Here is a 17,993-nt window from a genome sequence, read left to right as displayed (position 1 = left end):
TACACACACTGACCTCTACCAGGCATAGAGCTACACACACTGACCTCTACCAGGCAAGGAGCTACACACACTGACCTCTACCAGGCAAGGAGCTACACACACTGACCTCTACCAGGCATGCTGCTACACACACTGACCTCTACCAGGCATGCTGCTACACACACTGACCTCTACCAGGCATTCTGCTACACACACTGACCTCTACCAGGCATAGAGCTACACACACTGACCTCTACCAGGCATAGAGCTACACACACTGACCTCTACCAGGCAAGGAGCTACACACACTGACCTCTACCAGGCATGCTGCTACACACACTGACCTCTACCAGGCATGGAGCTACACACACTGACCTCTACCAGGCATGGAGCTACACACACTGACCTCTACCAGGCATGGAGCTACACACACTGACCTCTACCAGGCATGGAGCTACACACACTGACCTCTACCAGGCATGGAGCTACACACACTGACCTCTACCAGGCATGGAGCTACACACACATGCATTCTGATTGTGAGAGTTTATTGCTGTGACCCGTGGCTACTGAGAGGTCAGACCCCATATGCTTGACCTTTGACCCCTCATCTGCAAGTTCTAAACTATTTTAGTGTTGAAAATGATGTCTTTGTGTGATTTTGATTTTGTGTGTGTATGTGTGTGTCATTCCTCTTTTGTCTGACTCCATTCTCCCCTAGTGTGTAGCCAAGGTCACTGACAGACGGACCATAATGAACAGAAGCGAGAAATAGAGGAAGAGAGTGGTTGCTATAGCGATGTGTTACTGTCTGTCTTAACCATTTCCCATAATGCATTTTGATAAAGTCATTTATTTTGAAAGGAGGGAGGTAGCGAGGGGGGGAAAGGAAGAGGGTGGTGTAGGAAGGAAAGAGGAATCTATTGAATTTTGAAGAAATGTTGAGGAATGTATAGATTAGTTTATCCAGCTACTGCTAGGTCAACCTAACACACATTAACATAGTCAAAGAAATTACTGATGGATTTCTATAGAAATACTGATATTTCTGTATAGGCCTATTGCTTTTTACATAGTCTGCCTTATACAATGATGTTTTCCCTGCCATTCTGAGTACCTGTTAGTGAGATAATGCTGTCATATGGCCACGATCATACTCATGGGAATATATAAACTCTCATGTGTTTCTCTCTATTTCCACCAGGAGGCAGAGGTTTGTGTGTGTGTGTGTGTGCGTGTGCGTATACACTGGACTGTGTTCTCAGCTGAATGTTTTATTGTGTGTGTGTGTGTTCACTCTCTCTCTAAGCTGACTGTTTCATAATGTGTTTCTTCGTGTGTGTGTTCACTCTCTAAGCTGACTGTTTTATCCTGTGTCTCGTGTGTGTGTGTGTGTGTGTTCACTCTCTAAGCTGACTGTTTTATCCTGGGTGTTCAGTCTCTAAGCTGACTCTTTTATCCTGTGTCTCTGTGTGTTTGTTCACTCTCTAAGCTGACTGTTTTATCCTGTGTGTATGTGTGTGTGTGTTCACTCTCTAAGCTGACTGTTTTATCCTGTGTGTGTGTGTGTGTGTTCACTCTCTAAGCTGACTGTTTTATCCGATGTGTTCACTCTCTAAGCTGACTGTTTTATCCGATGTGTTCACTCTCTAAGCTGACTGTTTTATCCTGTGTGTGTGTGTGTGTGTGTGTGTGCGTGTGCGTATACACTGGACTGTGTTCTCAGCTGAATGTTTTATCGTGTGTGTGTGTGTGTTCACTCTCTCTCTAAGCTGACTGTTTCATAATGTGTTTCTTCGTGTGTGTGTTCACTCTCTAAGCTGACTGTTTTATCCTGTGTGTGTGTGTGTGTGTGTTCACTCTCTAAGCTGACTGTTTTATCCGATGTGTTCACTCTCTAAGCTGACTGTTTTATCCGATGTGTTCACTCTCTAAGCTGACTGTTTTATCCTGTGTGTGTGTGTTCACTCTCTAAGCTGACTGTTTTATCCGATGTGTTCACTCTCTAAGCTGACTGTTTTATCCGATGTGTTCACTCTCTAAGCTGACTGTTTTATCCTGTGTGTGTGTGTGTGTGTGTGTGTGTGTGTGTGTGTGTGTGTGTGTGTGTGTGTGTGTGTGTGTGTACTCTCTAAGCTGACTGTTTTATCCGGTGTGTTCCAGGGGGCAGAGACAGACGCGGTGGTCCAGTGTTAACGTTTCCATCACGCAGTAATCACGACAGAATACGAGCTGACGACCTCCGAACTCTCATAGCATACCTTGCTGGCATCCCCAAGTACGTGTTTGAGTGTACAGTATCTGCATGCATACGTATTGTGTGTATTTCTATGGTTGTTTTAGTCTCTTGGATTCAGATCTTTAACCAACCACAAGAGAGTGGGAGAGAGTGGGAGGGGGGATGAAAATGGAGAGAGAGAGTGGGAGGGGGGATGAAAATGGAGAGAGAGGGTGAGAGTGGGAGGGGGGATGAAAATGGAGAGAGAGGGAGAGAGTGGGAGGGGGGGTGAAAATGGAGAGAGATAAATTGTGGGCCAGAATACCTGCTGCAGCTCCTGTGTTGCCAAGAACCCTTCCTCCACACTGTCACTGGAGACAGACACATGGATGGAGGCACAGACACATGGATGGAGGCACAGACACATGGATGGAGGCACAGACACATGGATGGAAGACACATGGATGGAGGCACAGACACATGGATGGAGGCACAGACACATGGATGGAGGCACAGACACATGGATGGAGGCACAGACACATGGATAGAGGGAGCGAGAGACAAATGGATAGAGGGAGCGAGAGACAAATGGATAGAGACCAATGATTAGCGGGAGAGTAAAATGAATAGAGGGAGAGTAAAATGAATAGAGGGAGAGTAAAATGAATAGAGGGAGAGACAAATGGATAGAGAGAGACATGAATAGAGGGAGAGTAAAATGAATAGAGGAAGAGTAAAATGAATAGAGGAAGAGTAAAATTAATAGAGAGAGCGTCAAATGCATAGAGAGAGACATGAATAGAGGGTGAGTAAAATGAATAGGGAGACCAATGATTAGCGGGAGAGTAAAATTAATAGAGGGAGAGTAAAATTAATAGAGAGAGCGACAAATGGATAGAGAGACATGAATAGAGGGAGAGTGAAATGAATAGAGGGAGAGTGAAATGAATAGAGGGAGAGTGAAATGAATAGAGGGAGAGTAAAATGATGGAGAGAGAGACCAATGGATGGTGAGAGATCGATGGAGAGAGAGACAAATGAATGGAGAGAGACAAATGAATGGAGAGAGACAAATGAATAGAGAGAGACAAATGAATAGAGAGAGACAAATGGATGGAGAGAGACAAATGGATGGAGGGAGAGTAAAATGAATAGAGGGAGAGTAAAATGAATAGAGAGAGCGACAAATGGATAGAGACATGAATAGAGGGAGGGTAAAATGAATAGAGGGAGACAAATGGATAAAGAGAGAGACACATGGATAGAGAGAGAGACAAATGAATAGAGGGAGAGAGACTAATAGCAGGAGAGTAAAATGAATAGAGGGAGAGTAAAATGAATAGATGGAGAGTAAAATGAATAGAGAGAGTAAAATGAATAGAGAGAGCGACAATGGATAGAGACATGAATAGAGGGAGAGTAAAATGAATAGAGAGAGAGACAAATGGATGGAGAGAGAGACAAATGGATGGAGAGAGAGACAAATGGATGGAGAGAGAGACAAATGAATAGAGAGAGAGACAAATGGATGGAGAGAGAGACAAATGAATTGAGAGAGAGAGGCAAATTAATTGAGAGAGAGACAAATGGATGGAGAGAGAGACAAATGGATGGAGAGAGAGACAAATGAATAGATAGAGAGACAAATGAATAGAGAGAGAGACAAATGGATGGAGAGAGAGACAAATGGATGGAGAGAGAGACAAATTAATTGAGAGAGAGACAAATGGATGGAGAGAGAGACAAATTAATTGAGAGAGAGAGGCAAATTAATTGAGAGAGAGACAAATGGATGGAGAGAGAGACAAATGGATGGAGAGAGAGAGACAAATGGATGGAGAGAGAGAGACAAATGAATAGAGAGAGAGACAAATGAATTGAGAGAGAGGCAAATTAATTGAGAGAGAGAGGCAAATGAATTGAGAGAGAGATGCAAATGAATTGCGAGAGAGGCAAATGAATTGAGCGAGAGAGGCAAATGAATTGAGAGAGAGGCAAATGAATTGAGAGAGAGGCAAATGAATTGAGAGAGAGAGGCAAATGAATTGAGAGAGAGAGGCAAATGAATTGAGAGAGAGAGGCAAATGAATTGAGAGAGAGAGGCAAATGAATTGAGAGAGATGAAAATGAATTGAGAGAGAGAGGCAAATGAATTGAGAGAGAGAGGCAAATGAATTGAGAGAGAGAGGCAAATGAATTGAGAGAGAGAGGCAAATGAATTGAGAGAGAGAGGCAAATTAATTGAGAGAGAGGCAAATGAATTGAGAGAGAGAGGCAAATGAATTGAGAGAGAGGCAAATGAATTGAGAGAGAGAGGCAAATGAATTGAGAGAGAGAGGCAAATGAATTGAGAGAGATGAAAATGAATTGAGAGAGAGAGGCAAATGAATTGAGAGAGAGAGGCAAATGAATTGAGAGAGAGAGGCAAATGAATTGAGCGCGAGAGACAAATGGATGGAGAGATGGAGACAAATGGATAGAGAGAGATGAAAATGAATTGAGAGAGCGAGGCAAATCAATGGAAAAAGAGAAATTAATTGAGAGAGAGAAGCAAATGAATTGAGAGAGAGAGAGAGAGGCAAATGAATTGAGAGAGAGAGAGAGGCAAATTAATTGAGAGAGAGAGAGAGGCAAATTAATTGAGAGAGAGAGAGGCAAATTAATTGAGAGAGAGAGAGAGGCAAAATAATTGAGAGAGAGAGAGAGGCAAATTAATTGAGAGAGAGAGAGGCAAATTAATTGAGAGAGAGAGAGAGGCAAAATAATTGAGAGAGAGAGAGAGGCAAATTAATTGAGAGAGAGAGAGAGAGGCAAATTAATTGAGAGAGAGAGAGGCAAATTAATTGAGAGAGAGAGAGAGGCAAATTAATTGAGAGAGAGAGAGAGGCAAATTAATTGAGAGAGAGAGAGAGGCAAATTAATTGAGAGAGAGAGAGAGGCAAAATAATTGAGAGAGGGAAATTAATTGCGAGAGAGACAAATGAATATAGAGAGAGAACTGAAGAGAGCGAGAGAGAGAAATGAATTGAGAGACAAATGGATAGAGTGAGACACACAAATTCATAGAGAGAGATAGAGAGAAAAATTGATAGAGAGACAAATGGATGGAGAGAGAGAGAAATGGATGGAGAGAGACCAATGGTTAGAGAGGGAGACAAATGGATAGAGAGCGAGGGAGAGAGAGACAAATTAATCGAGAGAGACAGACAATTGAAAAGAAAGAGAGACACGTGGATGTAGAGAGAGGGAGCCAAATGGGTGGAGAGAGACATGGATAGAGAGAGAGACAAATGAATGGAGCGAGAGACAAATATATAGAGAGAGAGAGACAATTGAATGGAGAGAGCGGGAGACAAATAGATAGAGACAAATGGATGGAGAGAGAGACAAATGAATGGAGAGAGAGACAAATGAATGGAGCGAGAGACAAATATATAGAGAGAGAGAGACAATTGAATGGAGAGAGCGGGAGACAAATAGATAGAGACAAATGGATGGAGAGAGAGAGAGACACATGGATAGAGAGAGAGACACAAATGAATGGAGAAAGAGAGACAAATTAATGGAGAGAGAGACATATATAGAGAGAGAGACAATTGAATAGAGAGAGCGGGAGACAAATGAATAGAGAGAGAGAGAAAATGAATAGAGAGAGAGACAAATGGATAAAGAGAGAGACAAATGAATAGAGAGAGAGACAAATGAATAGAGAGAGAGAGACAAATGGATAAAGAGAGAGACAAATGAATAGAGAGAGAGAGACAAATGGATAGAGAGAGAGAGACAAATGAATAGAGAGAGAGAGAGAGGCAAATTAATTGAGAGAGAGAGAGAGGCAAATTAATTGAGAGAGAGAGAGAGGCAAATTAATTGAGAGAGAGAGAGGCAAATTAATTGAGAGAGAGAGAGAGGCAAATGAATTGAGAGAGAGAGAGAGAGGCAAATGAATTGAGAGAGAGAGAGAGGCAAATTAATTGAGAGAGAGAGAGAGGCAAATTAATTGAGAGAGAGAGAGGCAAATTAATTGAGAGAGAGAGAGAGGCAAAATAATTGAGAGAGAGAGAGAGGCAAATTAATTGAGAGAGAGAGAGGCAAATTAATTGAGAGAGAGAGAGAGGCAAAATAATTGAGAGAGAGAGAGAGGCAAATTAATTGAGAGAGAGAGAGAGGCAAATTAATTGAGAGAGAGAGAGGCAAATTAATTGAGAGAGAGAGAGAGGCAAATTAATTGAGAGAGAGAGAGAGGCAAATTAATTGAGAGAGAGAGAGAGGCAAATTAATTGAGAGAGAGAGAGAGGCAAAATAATTGAGAGAGGGAAATTAATTGCGAGAGAGACAAATGAATATAGAGAGAGAACTGAAGAGAGCGAGAGAGAGAAATGAATTGAGAGACAAATGGATAGAGTGAGACACACAAATTCATAGAGAGAGATAGAGAGAAAAATTGATAGAGAGACAAATGGATGGAGAGAGAGAGAAATGGATGGAGAGAGACCAATGGTTAGAGAGGGAGACAAATGGATAGAGAGCGAGGGAGAGAGAGACAAATTAATCGAGAGAGACAGACAATTGAAAAGAAAGAGAGACACGTGGATGTAGAGAGAGGGAGCCAAATGGGTGGAGAGAGACAAATGGATAGAGAGAGAGACAAATGAATGGAGCGAGAGACAAATATATAGAGAGAGAGAGACAATTGAATGGAGAGAGCGGGAGACAAATAGATAGAGACAAATGGATGGAGAGAGAGACAAATGAATGGAGAGAGAGACAAATGAATGGAGCGAGAGACAAATATATAGAGAGAGAGAGACAATTGAATGGAGAGAGCGGGAGACAAATAGATAGAGACAAATGGATGGAGAGAGAGAGAGACACATGGATAGAGAGAGAGACACAAATGAATGGAGAAAGAGAGACAAATTAATGGAGAGAGAGACATATATAGAGAGAGAGACAATTGAATAGAGAGAGCGGGAGACAAATGAATAGAGAGAGAGAGACAAATGAATAGAGAGAGAGACAAATGGATAAAGAGAGAGACAAATGAATAGAGAGAGAGACAAATGAATAGAGAGAGAGAGACAAATGGATAAAGATAGAGACAAATGAATAGAGAGAGAGAGACAAATGGATAGAGAGAGAGAGACAAATGAATAGAGAGAGAGAGAGAGAGGCAAATGAATTGAGAGAGAGAGAGAGGCAAATGAATTGAGAGAGAGAGAGAGGCAAATTAATTGAGAGAGAGAGAGGCAAATTAATTGAGAGAGAGAGAGAGGCAAATGAATTGAGAGAGAGAGAGAGAGGCAAATGAATTGAGAGAGAGAGAGAGAGGCAAATTAATTGAGAGAGAGAGAGAGGCAAATTAATTGAGAGAGAGAGAGGCAAATTAATTGAGAGAGAGAGAGAGGCAAAATAATTGAGAGAGAGAGAGAGGCAAATTAATTGAGAGAGAGAGAGGCAAATTAATTGAGAGAGAGAGAGAGGCAAAATAATTGAGAGAGAGAGAGAGGCAAATTAATTGAGAGAGAGAGAGAGGCAAATTAATTGAGAGAGAGAGAGGCAAATTAATTGAGAGAGAGAGAGAGGCAAATTAATTGAGAGAGAGAGAGAGGCAAATTAATTGAGAGAGAGAGAGAGGCAAAATAATTGAGAGAGGGAAATTAATTGTAGAGAGACAAATGAATATAGAGAGAGAACTGAAGAGAGCGAGAGAGAGAAATGAATTGAGAGACAAATGGATAGAGTGAGACACACAAATTCATAGAGAGAGATAGAGAGAAAATTGATAGAGAGACAAATGGATGGAGAGAGAGAGAAATGGATGGAGAGAGACCAATGGTTAGAGAGGGAGACAAATGGATAGAGAGCGAGGGAGAGAGAGACAAATTAATCGAGAGAGACAGACAATTGAAAAGAAAGAGAGACACGTGGATGTAGAGAGAGGAGCCAAATGGGTGGAGAGAGACAAATGGATAGAGAGAGAGACAAATGAATGGAGCGAGAGACAAATATATAGAGAGAGAGAGACAATTGAATGGAGAGAGCGGGAGACAAATAGATAGAGACAAATGGATGGAGAGAGAGACAAATGAATGGAGAGAGAGACAAATGAATGGAGCGAGAGACAAATATATAGAGAGAGAGAGACAATTGAATGGAGAGAGCGGGAGACAAATAGATAGAGACAAATGGATGGAGAGAGAGAGAGACACATGGATAGAGAGAGAGACACAAATGAATGGAGAAAGAGAGACAAATTAATGGAGAGAGAGACATATATAGAGAGAGAGACAATTGAATAGAGAGAGCGGGAGACAAATGAATAGAGAGAGAGAGACAAATGAATAGAGAGAGAGACAAATGGATAAAGAGAGAGACAAATGAATAGAGAGAGAGACAAATGAATAGAGAGAGAGAGACAAATGGATAAAGAGAGAGACAAATGAATAGAGAGAGAGAGACAAATGGATAGAGAGAGAGAGACATGAATAGAGAGAGAGAGACAAATGGATAAAGAGAGAGACAAATGGATAGAGAGAGAGACAAATGGATGGAGAGAGAGAGAGACAAATGAATAGAGAGAGAGACAAATGGATAAAGAGAGAGACAAATGCATAGAGAGAGAGACAAATGAATAGAGAGAGAGAGACAAATGGATAAAGAGAGAGACAAATGAATAGAGAGAGAGAGACAAATGGATAAAGAGAGAGAGACAAATGGATAGAGAGAGAGACAAATGAATAGAGAGAGAGAGACAAATGAATAGAGAGAGAGAGACAAATGAATAGAGAGAGAGAGACAAATGGATAGAGAGAGAGACAAATGAATAGAGAGAGAGAGACAAATGGATGGAGAGAGAGACAAATGGATGGAGAGAGAGACAAATGAATAGAGAGAGAGAGACAAATGGATAAAGAGAGAGACAAATGGATAGAGAGAGAGACAAATGAATAGAGAGAGAGAGACAAATGGATGGAGAGAGAGAGACAAATGGATAAAGAGAGAGACAAATGAATAGAGAGAGAGAGACAAATGGATAAAGAGAGAGACAAATGAATAGAGAGAGAGAGACAAATGGATAGAGAGAGAGACAAATGAATAGAGAGAGAGACAAATGGATAAAGAGAGAGACAAATGGATAGAGAGAGAGACAAATGGATGGAGAGAGAGAGAGACAAATGAATAGAGAGAGAGAGACAAATGAATAGAGAGAGAGACAAATGGATGGAGAGAGAGAGAGACAAATGAATAGAGAGAGAGAGACAAATGAATATAGAGAGAGAGAGACAAATGGATGGAGAGAGAGAGACAAATGAATAGAGAGAGAGAGAGACAAATGGATGGAGAGAGAGAGACAAATGAATATAGAGAGAGAGAGACAAATGGATGGAGAGAGAGACAAATGAATAGAGAGAGAGACAAATAAATAGAGAGAGAGACAAATGGATGGAGAGAGAGACAAATGAATAGAGAGAGAGACAATGGATGGAGAGAGAGACAAATGAATAGAGAGAGAGACAATGGATGGAGAGAGAGACAAATGAATAGAGAGAGACAAATGGATGGAGAGAGAGAGACAAATGGATGGAGAGAGAGACAAATGAATAGAGAGAGAGACAAATGAATAGAGAGAGACAAATGGATGGAGAGAGAGAGACAAATGGATGGAGAGAGAGACAAATGAATAGAGAGAGAGACAATGGATGGAGAGAGAGACAAATGAATAGAGAGAGAGACAATGGATGGAGAGAGAGACAAATGAATAGAGAGAGATAAATGAATAGAGAGAGACAAATGGATGGAGAGAGAGAGACAAATGGATGGAGAGAGAGACAAATGGATGGAGAGAGAGACACAAATAGAGAGAGACAAATGGATGGAGAGAGAGACACGAATAGAGAGAGACAAATGAATAGAGAGAGAGACAAATGGGTGGAGAGAGAGACACGAATAGAGAGAGACAAATGGATGGAAAGGGAGACAAATTTTTTGAGAGAGACACAAATGGATGGAGAGAGAGAAATGAATAGATAGAGATGCAAATGGATGGAGAGAGACCATTGGATGGAGAGATACCAATGGGTAGAGCGAGAGAGAAATTAATTGAGAGAGTGACCAATGGATGGAGAGAGAGACCATTGGATGGAGGGAGACTAATGGCTAGAGAGAGAGAGAAATGAATAGAGGAAGATATCAATGGTTGGAGAGATTGAGCGTCGGAGTGAGGGAGGCTGGTGAGCAGGATGGAGAGTTGGCGTGAGGGAGGGTCCAAAGGAAAAGGAGGGAGTGAGGGAGGGTAGAGAGTGTGTGGAACATGGAGCGGGAGAGAGCAAGGGATTAAAGCACAGAGGGAGGAGTGTGTGTGTTTGTTTGAGTACAACAGAGTGTCGCAGAGGCGGTACGGTTGCTCGATCAGCTCAGTAGTTGTGATGATAGCTGCGGATGAGTAGGTCTGTACGCTGCTGCTCTCTCCTAGGTACGTCTCTCTTTACAAAAACTATTTTAACGCTTCTTCTACTCTCTCGCTCTCTTATGTAGATAAAATCTAGATCTCTCGCTCCCCACTTTCTCTGTTACCTTATTTGTGATTCCCCTCCTCTCCTCGATCCTCTCTCCTCTCCTCTCTGCTCTCTCTTCTCCTCTGCTCTCTCCTCTCTCCTCTTTCCTCTCTCTCCTCTCCTCTCTCACTCTGCTCAGTGTAGTGGGAGTCAGAGTTGCTGACAGACAGGCATTAGAAAGAAAGGAGGGAAGGCTGGATAGAAAGGGAAGGAATCCAGAAAGCTCGTGTTAGGAGGGAATATGGAAATGAGAGAGGGATAAAGGATTAAGGGAGATAAAGGATAGCTCTAGAAAGAGAGTGAGTGAAGTAGGGAGGAATTGTGTGTATTCTCTTGAGATATGAAACTCTCTGGGTCTGAGTGTTGAGGTCAGCCGTGAGGGAGGGAGAGGAGGAATATAGTGAGAGAGAGGGAATAGAGAGAAAGAGAGGGGGAATAGAGAGAGGGAATAGAGAACAAGAGAAGAGAAAGAGGGGGGGAATAGAGAACGAGAGAAGAGAAAGAGGGGGAATAGAGAGAGAGGGGGAGATAACTAGATGCAGTGTTTATTACTAGCCATGCAGGAGATGTGTGATGCTGTGGGGAGAATCTTAGTTGAACTACAGTCTTGATGCTGATTGAGTCTCTTTTTTTGCTTCCTTTTGGTCATTATTCTGATTGGAAGAAAAATCAATCTGGATGGAAATCACTGTAGGTTTTTTGTGATTTGTCATTCTGTATGTGTGTGTGGGTGTGTGTGTGTGAATTCGTAGTGCGTATTCTGTGCTTCTCACAGTACAGAAAATGCGTCATCACCATCTCATGGTTTGTTTTGATTCTCTCTCCCTCCTCCCTTCCCGCTTTCTCTACCTCCCACTCACCATCCTCCCTCTTTCTCTACCTCTCACTCACCATCCTCCCGCTTTCTCTACCTCCCACTCACCATCCTCCCTCTTTCTCTACCTCCCACTCACCATCCTCCCTCTTTCTCTACCTCCCACTCACCATCCTCCCTCTTTCTCTACCTCCCACTCACCATCCTCCCTCTTTCTCTACCTCCCACTCACCAACCTCCTTCTTTCTCTACCTCCCACTCACCATCCTCCCTCTTTCTCTACCTCCCACTCACCATCCTCCCTCTTTCTCTACCTCCCACTCACCATCCTCCCTCTTTCTCTACCTCCCACTCACCATCCTCCCTCTTTCTCTACCTCCCACTCACCATCCTCCCTCTTTCTCTACCTCCCACTCACCATCCTCCCTCTTTCTCTACCTCCCACTCACCATCCTCCCTCTTTCTCTACCTCCCACTCACCATCCTCCCTCTTTCTCTACCTCCCACTCACCATCCTCCCTCTTTCTCTACCTCCCACTCACCATCCTCCCTCTTTCTCTACCTCCCACTCACCATCCTCCCTCTTTCTCTACCTCCCACTCACCATCCTCCCTCTTTCTCTACCTCCCACTCACCATCCTCCCTCTTTCTCTACCCCCTCCCCTTTCCCACTCTCTCACTCTTTCGCTACCACCTCTCCCCTTCCTACCTACTCTCTCCCTCCCACGCTCTCCTCTCTCCTCCTTATCTTGCCATACCATCCACTCTCACTCTTTCCCTACCACCTTCCTTCTCCCTCCTCCTCCTCCTCCTCCGTCCCTCCCCTCGGTCCAGTGAGGAGGTGATCCAGCATGGCTTCACAGTCATAGTAGACATGCGAGGCAGTAAATGGGACAGTATCAAATCTCTACTGAAGATCCTCCAGGAGTCGTTCCCCTGCTGTATACACATAGCGCTCATCATCAAACCAGACAACTTCTGGCAGAAACAACGCACCAACTTCGGCAGCTCCAAGTTTGAATTTGAGGTAACATTTTTGTTTTTATTGTACTATACTATAGTATTCTGTACTTAGGTTTGCAAAGGGAGGGTGTGTTACTTGAAACTTTCAAAGTTTACCAGTAAACTAGCAGAATATTTGTAACTTTCAAGGATTTGATGTATTTCATCAACACATCTAGTGACCCATTTGAGTTCTTCAGATTATCCCAGGCGTCTGTCTAATGATCTCTGGCCCCCTGTGTGGCCTTATCAAATGTCAAATGAGGTGATTTTAAAATAAACAGTAGAATGACAAAGCTGTAAAACATTAAATATAAACCATAAACTTAGTGAATACTATTGGTGTTTTAATATGAGGGTTTCAGCATTATTTATTTTACTTTATCAATATTTTTTAGTTGTAAATGTTTTGGCCCCAAATTGGTGGCAGTTGTGAAAAAAGTCAATCGTTGGAAGAGTTATCATTGTTGATTAGATGCTTTTTCATTAATTAGGATATTTTCTCTTGAACCATATGGTCGATCCACTAGAAACTCACAGGTATAAAACATGTATACTATATATGAATACATGTTTTAAAGTTATTCAAGTGTAAATGAACATAGATGACCAAAATTATAGAAGATTCCATGACTGGTAAATTATCAGTAGCTTTGCAACCCTAACTCTACTACACTGTTCTGTACTATACTGTCCTATACTATACTATGTTGTACTGTACTATACTGTATTATACTATACTGTCCTTTACTGTACTATACTATACCATGTCACTGCATTCATTGCAATTTCATGCCTGTGACTTTGCTGAAATGTAACAAACCCAACAACAAAATGGTATGTCTTGACTGTGACTTTGCTGAAACGTAACAAACCCAACAACAAAATGGTATGTCTTGACTGTGACTTTGCTGAAACGTAACAAACCCAACAACAAAATGGTATGTTTTGACTGTGACTTTGCTGAAATGTAACAAACCCAACAACAAAATGGTATGTTTTGACTGTGACTTTGCTGAAATGTAACAAACCCAACAACAAAATGGTATGTTTTGACTGTGACTTTGCTGAAATGTAACAAACCCAACAACAATATGGTATGTCTTGACTGTGACTTTGCTGAAACGTAACAAACCCAACAACAAAATGGTATGTTTTGACTGTGACTTTGCTGAAATGTAACAAACCCAACAACAAAATGGTATGTTTTGACTGTGACTTTGCTGAAATGTAACAAACCCAACAACAAAATGGTATGTTTTGACTGTGACTTTGCTGAAATGTAACAAACCCAACAACAATATGGTATGTCTTGACTGTGACTTTGCTGAAACGTAACAAACCCAACAACAAAATGGTATGTTTTGACTGTGACTTTGCTGAAATGTAACAAACCCAACAACAAAATGGTATGTCTTGACTGTGACTTTGCTGAAACGTAACAAACCCAACAACAAAATGGTATGTTTTGACTGTGACTTTGCTGAAATGTAACAAACCCAACAACAAAATGGTATGTTTTGACTGTGACTTTGCTGAAATGTAACAAACCCAACAACAATATGGTATGTCTTGACTGTGACTTTGCTGAAACGTAACAAACCCAACAACAAAATGGTATGTTTTGACTGTGACTTTGCTGAAATGTAACAAACCCAACAACAATATGGTATGTTTTGACTGTGACTTTGCTGAAACGTAACAAACCCAACAACAATATGGTATGTTTTGACTGTGACTTTGCTGAAACGTAACAAACCCAACAACAATATGGTATGTCTTGACTGTGACTTTGTGGTGTACTGCTTATTATACTCTTTGCTGTTTTAAATTTGTGATTTAGAATCACAATGGGATACTGTATGGAGCTCTGCTTGTTTTAATTCACACACACACTGCTGCTTTGAATCGTTTTTGATAGGCTTGATGACCTGTAATAGTGTTGAAAATCCTGCAGAGCGTTGCAATAATGTGGTGAAGCTCTAGGTTATTAGATTACATTTATTTGCTGGTTTTATTTGCCGTGTCTGGGCTGTGTGGAGTGCTACTTTTGATGTTGTATTAAGTTGACACACACACACACAGCCACCCTGTTAGAGCACTGCTGTGGTATTGGGTTGTCTCAGAGGGCTTTATTGATTGGTTGATGGTGTATAAAGCTGTGTGTCACTCTGTCAGCCAGTCGCCATAGGGCAGTCTTCCATTCAACACCACCCGTTCTCTTTACCCTGCTGTGTGCGCGAGGCCAATGTGTGTCACATCAAATGCTATTTGTCACATGCCGAATACAACAAGTACTCCTTACCGTGAAATGTTTACTTACAAGCCCTTAACCAACAATGCCACTTTTTAAAAAAAGTAACTAGTAAAATAAAGTAAGAAAAAGTAACACAATAAATAAAAAACAACGAGGCTATATACAGTACAGGAGTCGGAGGTACAGGCTAGTCGAGGTCAGTGAGGTAATATGTACATGTGTGTTTTTCAGCGCCACATTTTGCTCAGTGAAAATCACTTTTCCATCCAAATCTGTGTTATGCTTTTAAAACATTGGAACATTCCATTAACAGCTGGAACAGTCTTCTATAGGAGATGGAGGGGATAGAGAGAAAGATGGAGAGATGGACCAATGCATTCTTACCATTAACAGCTGGAACAGTCTTCTATAGGAGATGGAGGGGATAGAGAGAAAGATGGAGAGATGGACCAATGCATTCTCACCATTAACAGATGGAACAGTCTTCTATAGGAGATGGAGGGGATAGAGAGAAAGATGGAGAGATGGACCAATGCATTCTTACCATTAACAGCTGGAACAGTCTTCTATAGGAGATGGAGGGGATAGAGAGAAAGATGGAGAGATGGACCAATGCATTCTTACCATTAACAGATGGAACAGTCTTCTATAGGAGATGGAGGGGATAGAGAGAAAGATGGAGAGATGGACCAATGCATTCTTACCATTAACAGATGGAACAGTCTTCTATAGGAGATGGAGGGGATAGAGAGAAAGATGGAGAGATGGACCAATGCATTCTTACCATTAACAGCTGGAACAGTCTTCTATAGGAGATGGAGGGGATAGAGAGAAAGATGGAGAGATGTACCAATTCATTCTCACCATTAACAGATGGAACAGTCTTCTATAGGAGATGGAGGGGATAGAGAGAAAGATGGAGAGATGGACCAATGCATTCTTACCATTAACAGATGGAACAGTCTTCTATAGGAGATGGAGGGGATAGAGAGAAAGATGGAGAGATGGACCAATGCATTCTTACCATTAACACATGGAACAGTCTTCTAAGGGAGATGGACAGCTGTATTCTTACCTGGACTTGTCAATAGAAGAGAACCCTTAGAATTGTGCTTTACTCTTTCTGTCTGCCTTTCTGTGGTTTTAGAGGGGTTCTCAGCTTTTTTTTCTCTCTCTCTCTCTTTGTCTGTCTGTCTGTTGTGAGCGTACCAAGTAATTAGGCGTCACTCTAAAGCGGGAAGGTGGAATAAACGAGTCAGGAAAAAGGTTTTTCTGATTGAACACGGTTCTCTATTGAGAGTATTTTGTCAACAAAAACATTCAAACATAATCAATGAAAAATCTTCCAAGGAAAAACACACATCTTCTTCTCCAGATGAAACAAGAACACAATAGGATAATCTTTAAACTACAACAAACATAAATCACGGTTTTGTCACCGTCTTAGTGGTTCTTTCAGCACAGCTTCTCTCTCTCGGTGGCCATCTTCCAGAGATAGTTTCCCCCCTCTCTTCTGGTTCCATTCTCTCTTTTATAGGGGAAGGAGAGTATTTCATTAGTACCGTCCGCTGTGCTTAATTGACTCTGGTTACCTTGTCTCCCAGGCTCTGTTGGGCAACTATCCATGAGCCCAGCCTGCCCTCTAGTGGTCCGTCCACACTGTCTTTTCTTTCTGTTATTTCTTTCTTTCGCTAATCTTGCCCACGCAAGGCTTTGTCAGGTCTCTTTCTTCATCCTCTGTCTATCCTTCAATCTGACACAGAGTGTGGGTGTTAACCTTGCTGTGTGGGTTGGTATTATCTTGTCAACATAAATCACTTGAGAACGGAAACAATCTCTCCCATATTTCTCAATCTGTACAGACATTTCACCTTTTCTGAGGTAAAAGTAATTTTCTAAATGTCCCCAAAAACGCAATATGAAATCAGCAGACTTAATCAAGGTGAGGGAGAACGAGACCGAGAGAGATGACCCTCTGTCGTAACCCCTCCCCTTTTTGTCATAGCCAATCAAATGTGTCTATCTGAGTGTCTGAATCACCATTATTGCTGTGTGTCACTGACACAGTGAGCACGGAGTGGGCGGTGAACTTGAACACAACCAAAAGGCTGTGATGATGTTGTTAGAATTGATTTAAAGTCTTCTATCCCTCCCTCTCTTCCCTTTCTTCCCTTTCCTCTTTACCGTTCCTCCTCATCTCCCCCTCTTCCCCCTCTCCATCTCTCTCTAGACCACCATGGTGTCGTTGGAGGGTCTATCTAAGGTGGTTGACCCCTCCCAGCTGACCTCTGACTTCGAGGGAAGTCTAGAATACAACCATGACGAGTGGATCGAGGTACGACCAGTCAATCAATTAATCAATCAATGGTTTGCAAAAACCAAAATACACCGACTTTAGATCTCTTAGTCAGTACTACAACCACAAGTCAATCAATCAATTTATCAATCAATCCATACAGTGTCTTGGTTCTTTTCCAGGTGCGGGTTGCGTTTGAGGAGTTTACGGGGCACGCGGGTCACATGTTGTCGAGGCTGGAGGAGATGCAGGAGGTGGTGGCGAGGAAAGACTTCCCCACGGACCTGGACGGGGCGCGGCGCATGATAGAGGAACACGCCACGCTGAAGAAGAAGGTCATCAAAGCTCCTATAGAGGAACTGGATACGGAGGGACAGAGGTAGGCTACGCACACACACAAACACACACACACACACACACACACGCTCACTCAGACTGATGGTGTGGCTAATTTTACACTGCTGGTGGTAGTGTGTGTGTGTGTTATTTCACGTTGCGTCCTCTCTCCCAGGTTGCTGCAGCGTATCCAGAGCAGTGAGTCGTACAGGAACTCTAACGCCAGCGGTGTGTGTAACACTGACACCCAGGGGCTGGTGCCACGCGTCGCCACCCTGCTGGACAAACTCCACAGCACACGACAACACCTCCACCAGGCCTGGCACATCAGGAAACTCCAGCTGGACCAGTGTTTCCAGCTCCGCCTCTTCGAACAGGATGCTGAGAAGGTACCATGGATGGAGATGAAAGGAAAAGACAACAGCTAGTGGGATTTATATATGTGTGTGTGTGTGTGTGTGTGTGTGTGTGTGTGTGTGTGTGTGTGTGTGTGTGTAGGGGGCTGAATAGATCCAGTGTAATAGACTGATAGA

At 42.3% G+C, this 17,993-nt stretch overlaps 1 protein-coding gene across 4 annotated transcripts in view; it reads left to right on the top strand.

Moving 5' to 3' along the window:
* The window catches only part of LOC115131778 (triple functional domain protein), a 158,852-nt gene that overhangs the window by 72,103 nt on the left and 68,756 nt on the right, over window positions 1-17,993 (top strand). For all 4 annotated transcript variants that reach the window (XM_065020368.1, XM_065020367.1, XM_065020369.1 and 1 more), the window contains exons 4-8: window positions 2,143-2,257; window positions 12,404-12,596; window positions 17,059-17,163; window positions 17,307-17,503; window positions 17,636-17,849. In XM_065020368.1, the coding sequence (XP_064876440.1) occupies window positions 2,143-2,257; window positions 12,404-12,596; window positions 17,059-17,163; window positions 17,307-17,503; window positions 17,636-17,849 (824 nt within the window). The remainder of the gene's footprint in view (window positions 1-2,142; window positions 2,258-12,403; window positions 12,597-17,058; window positions 17,164-17,306; window positions 17,504-17,635; window positions 17,850-17,993) is intronic.

Source organism: Oncorhynchus nerka, linkage group LG7, assembly GCF_034236695.1.
Source record: "Oncorhynchus nerka isolate Pitt River linkage group LG7, Oner_Uvic_2.0, whole genome shotgun sequence".
NCBI lineage: Eukaryota > Metazoa > Chordata > Actinopteri > Salmoniformes > Salmonidae > Oncorhynchus > Oncorhynchus nerka.
This window is presented reverse-complemented; position numbering and strand designations above follow the sequence as displayed.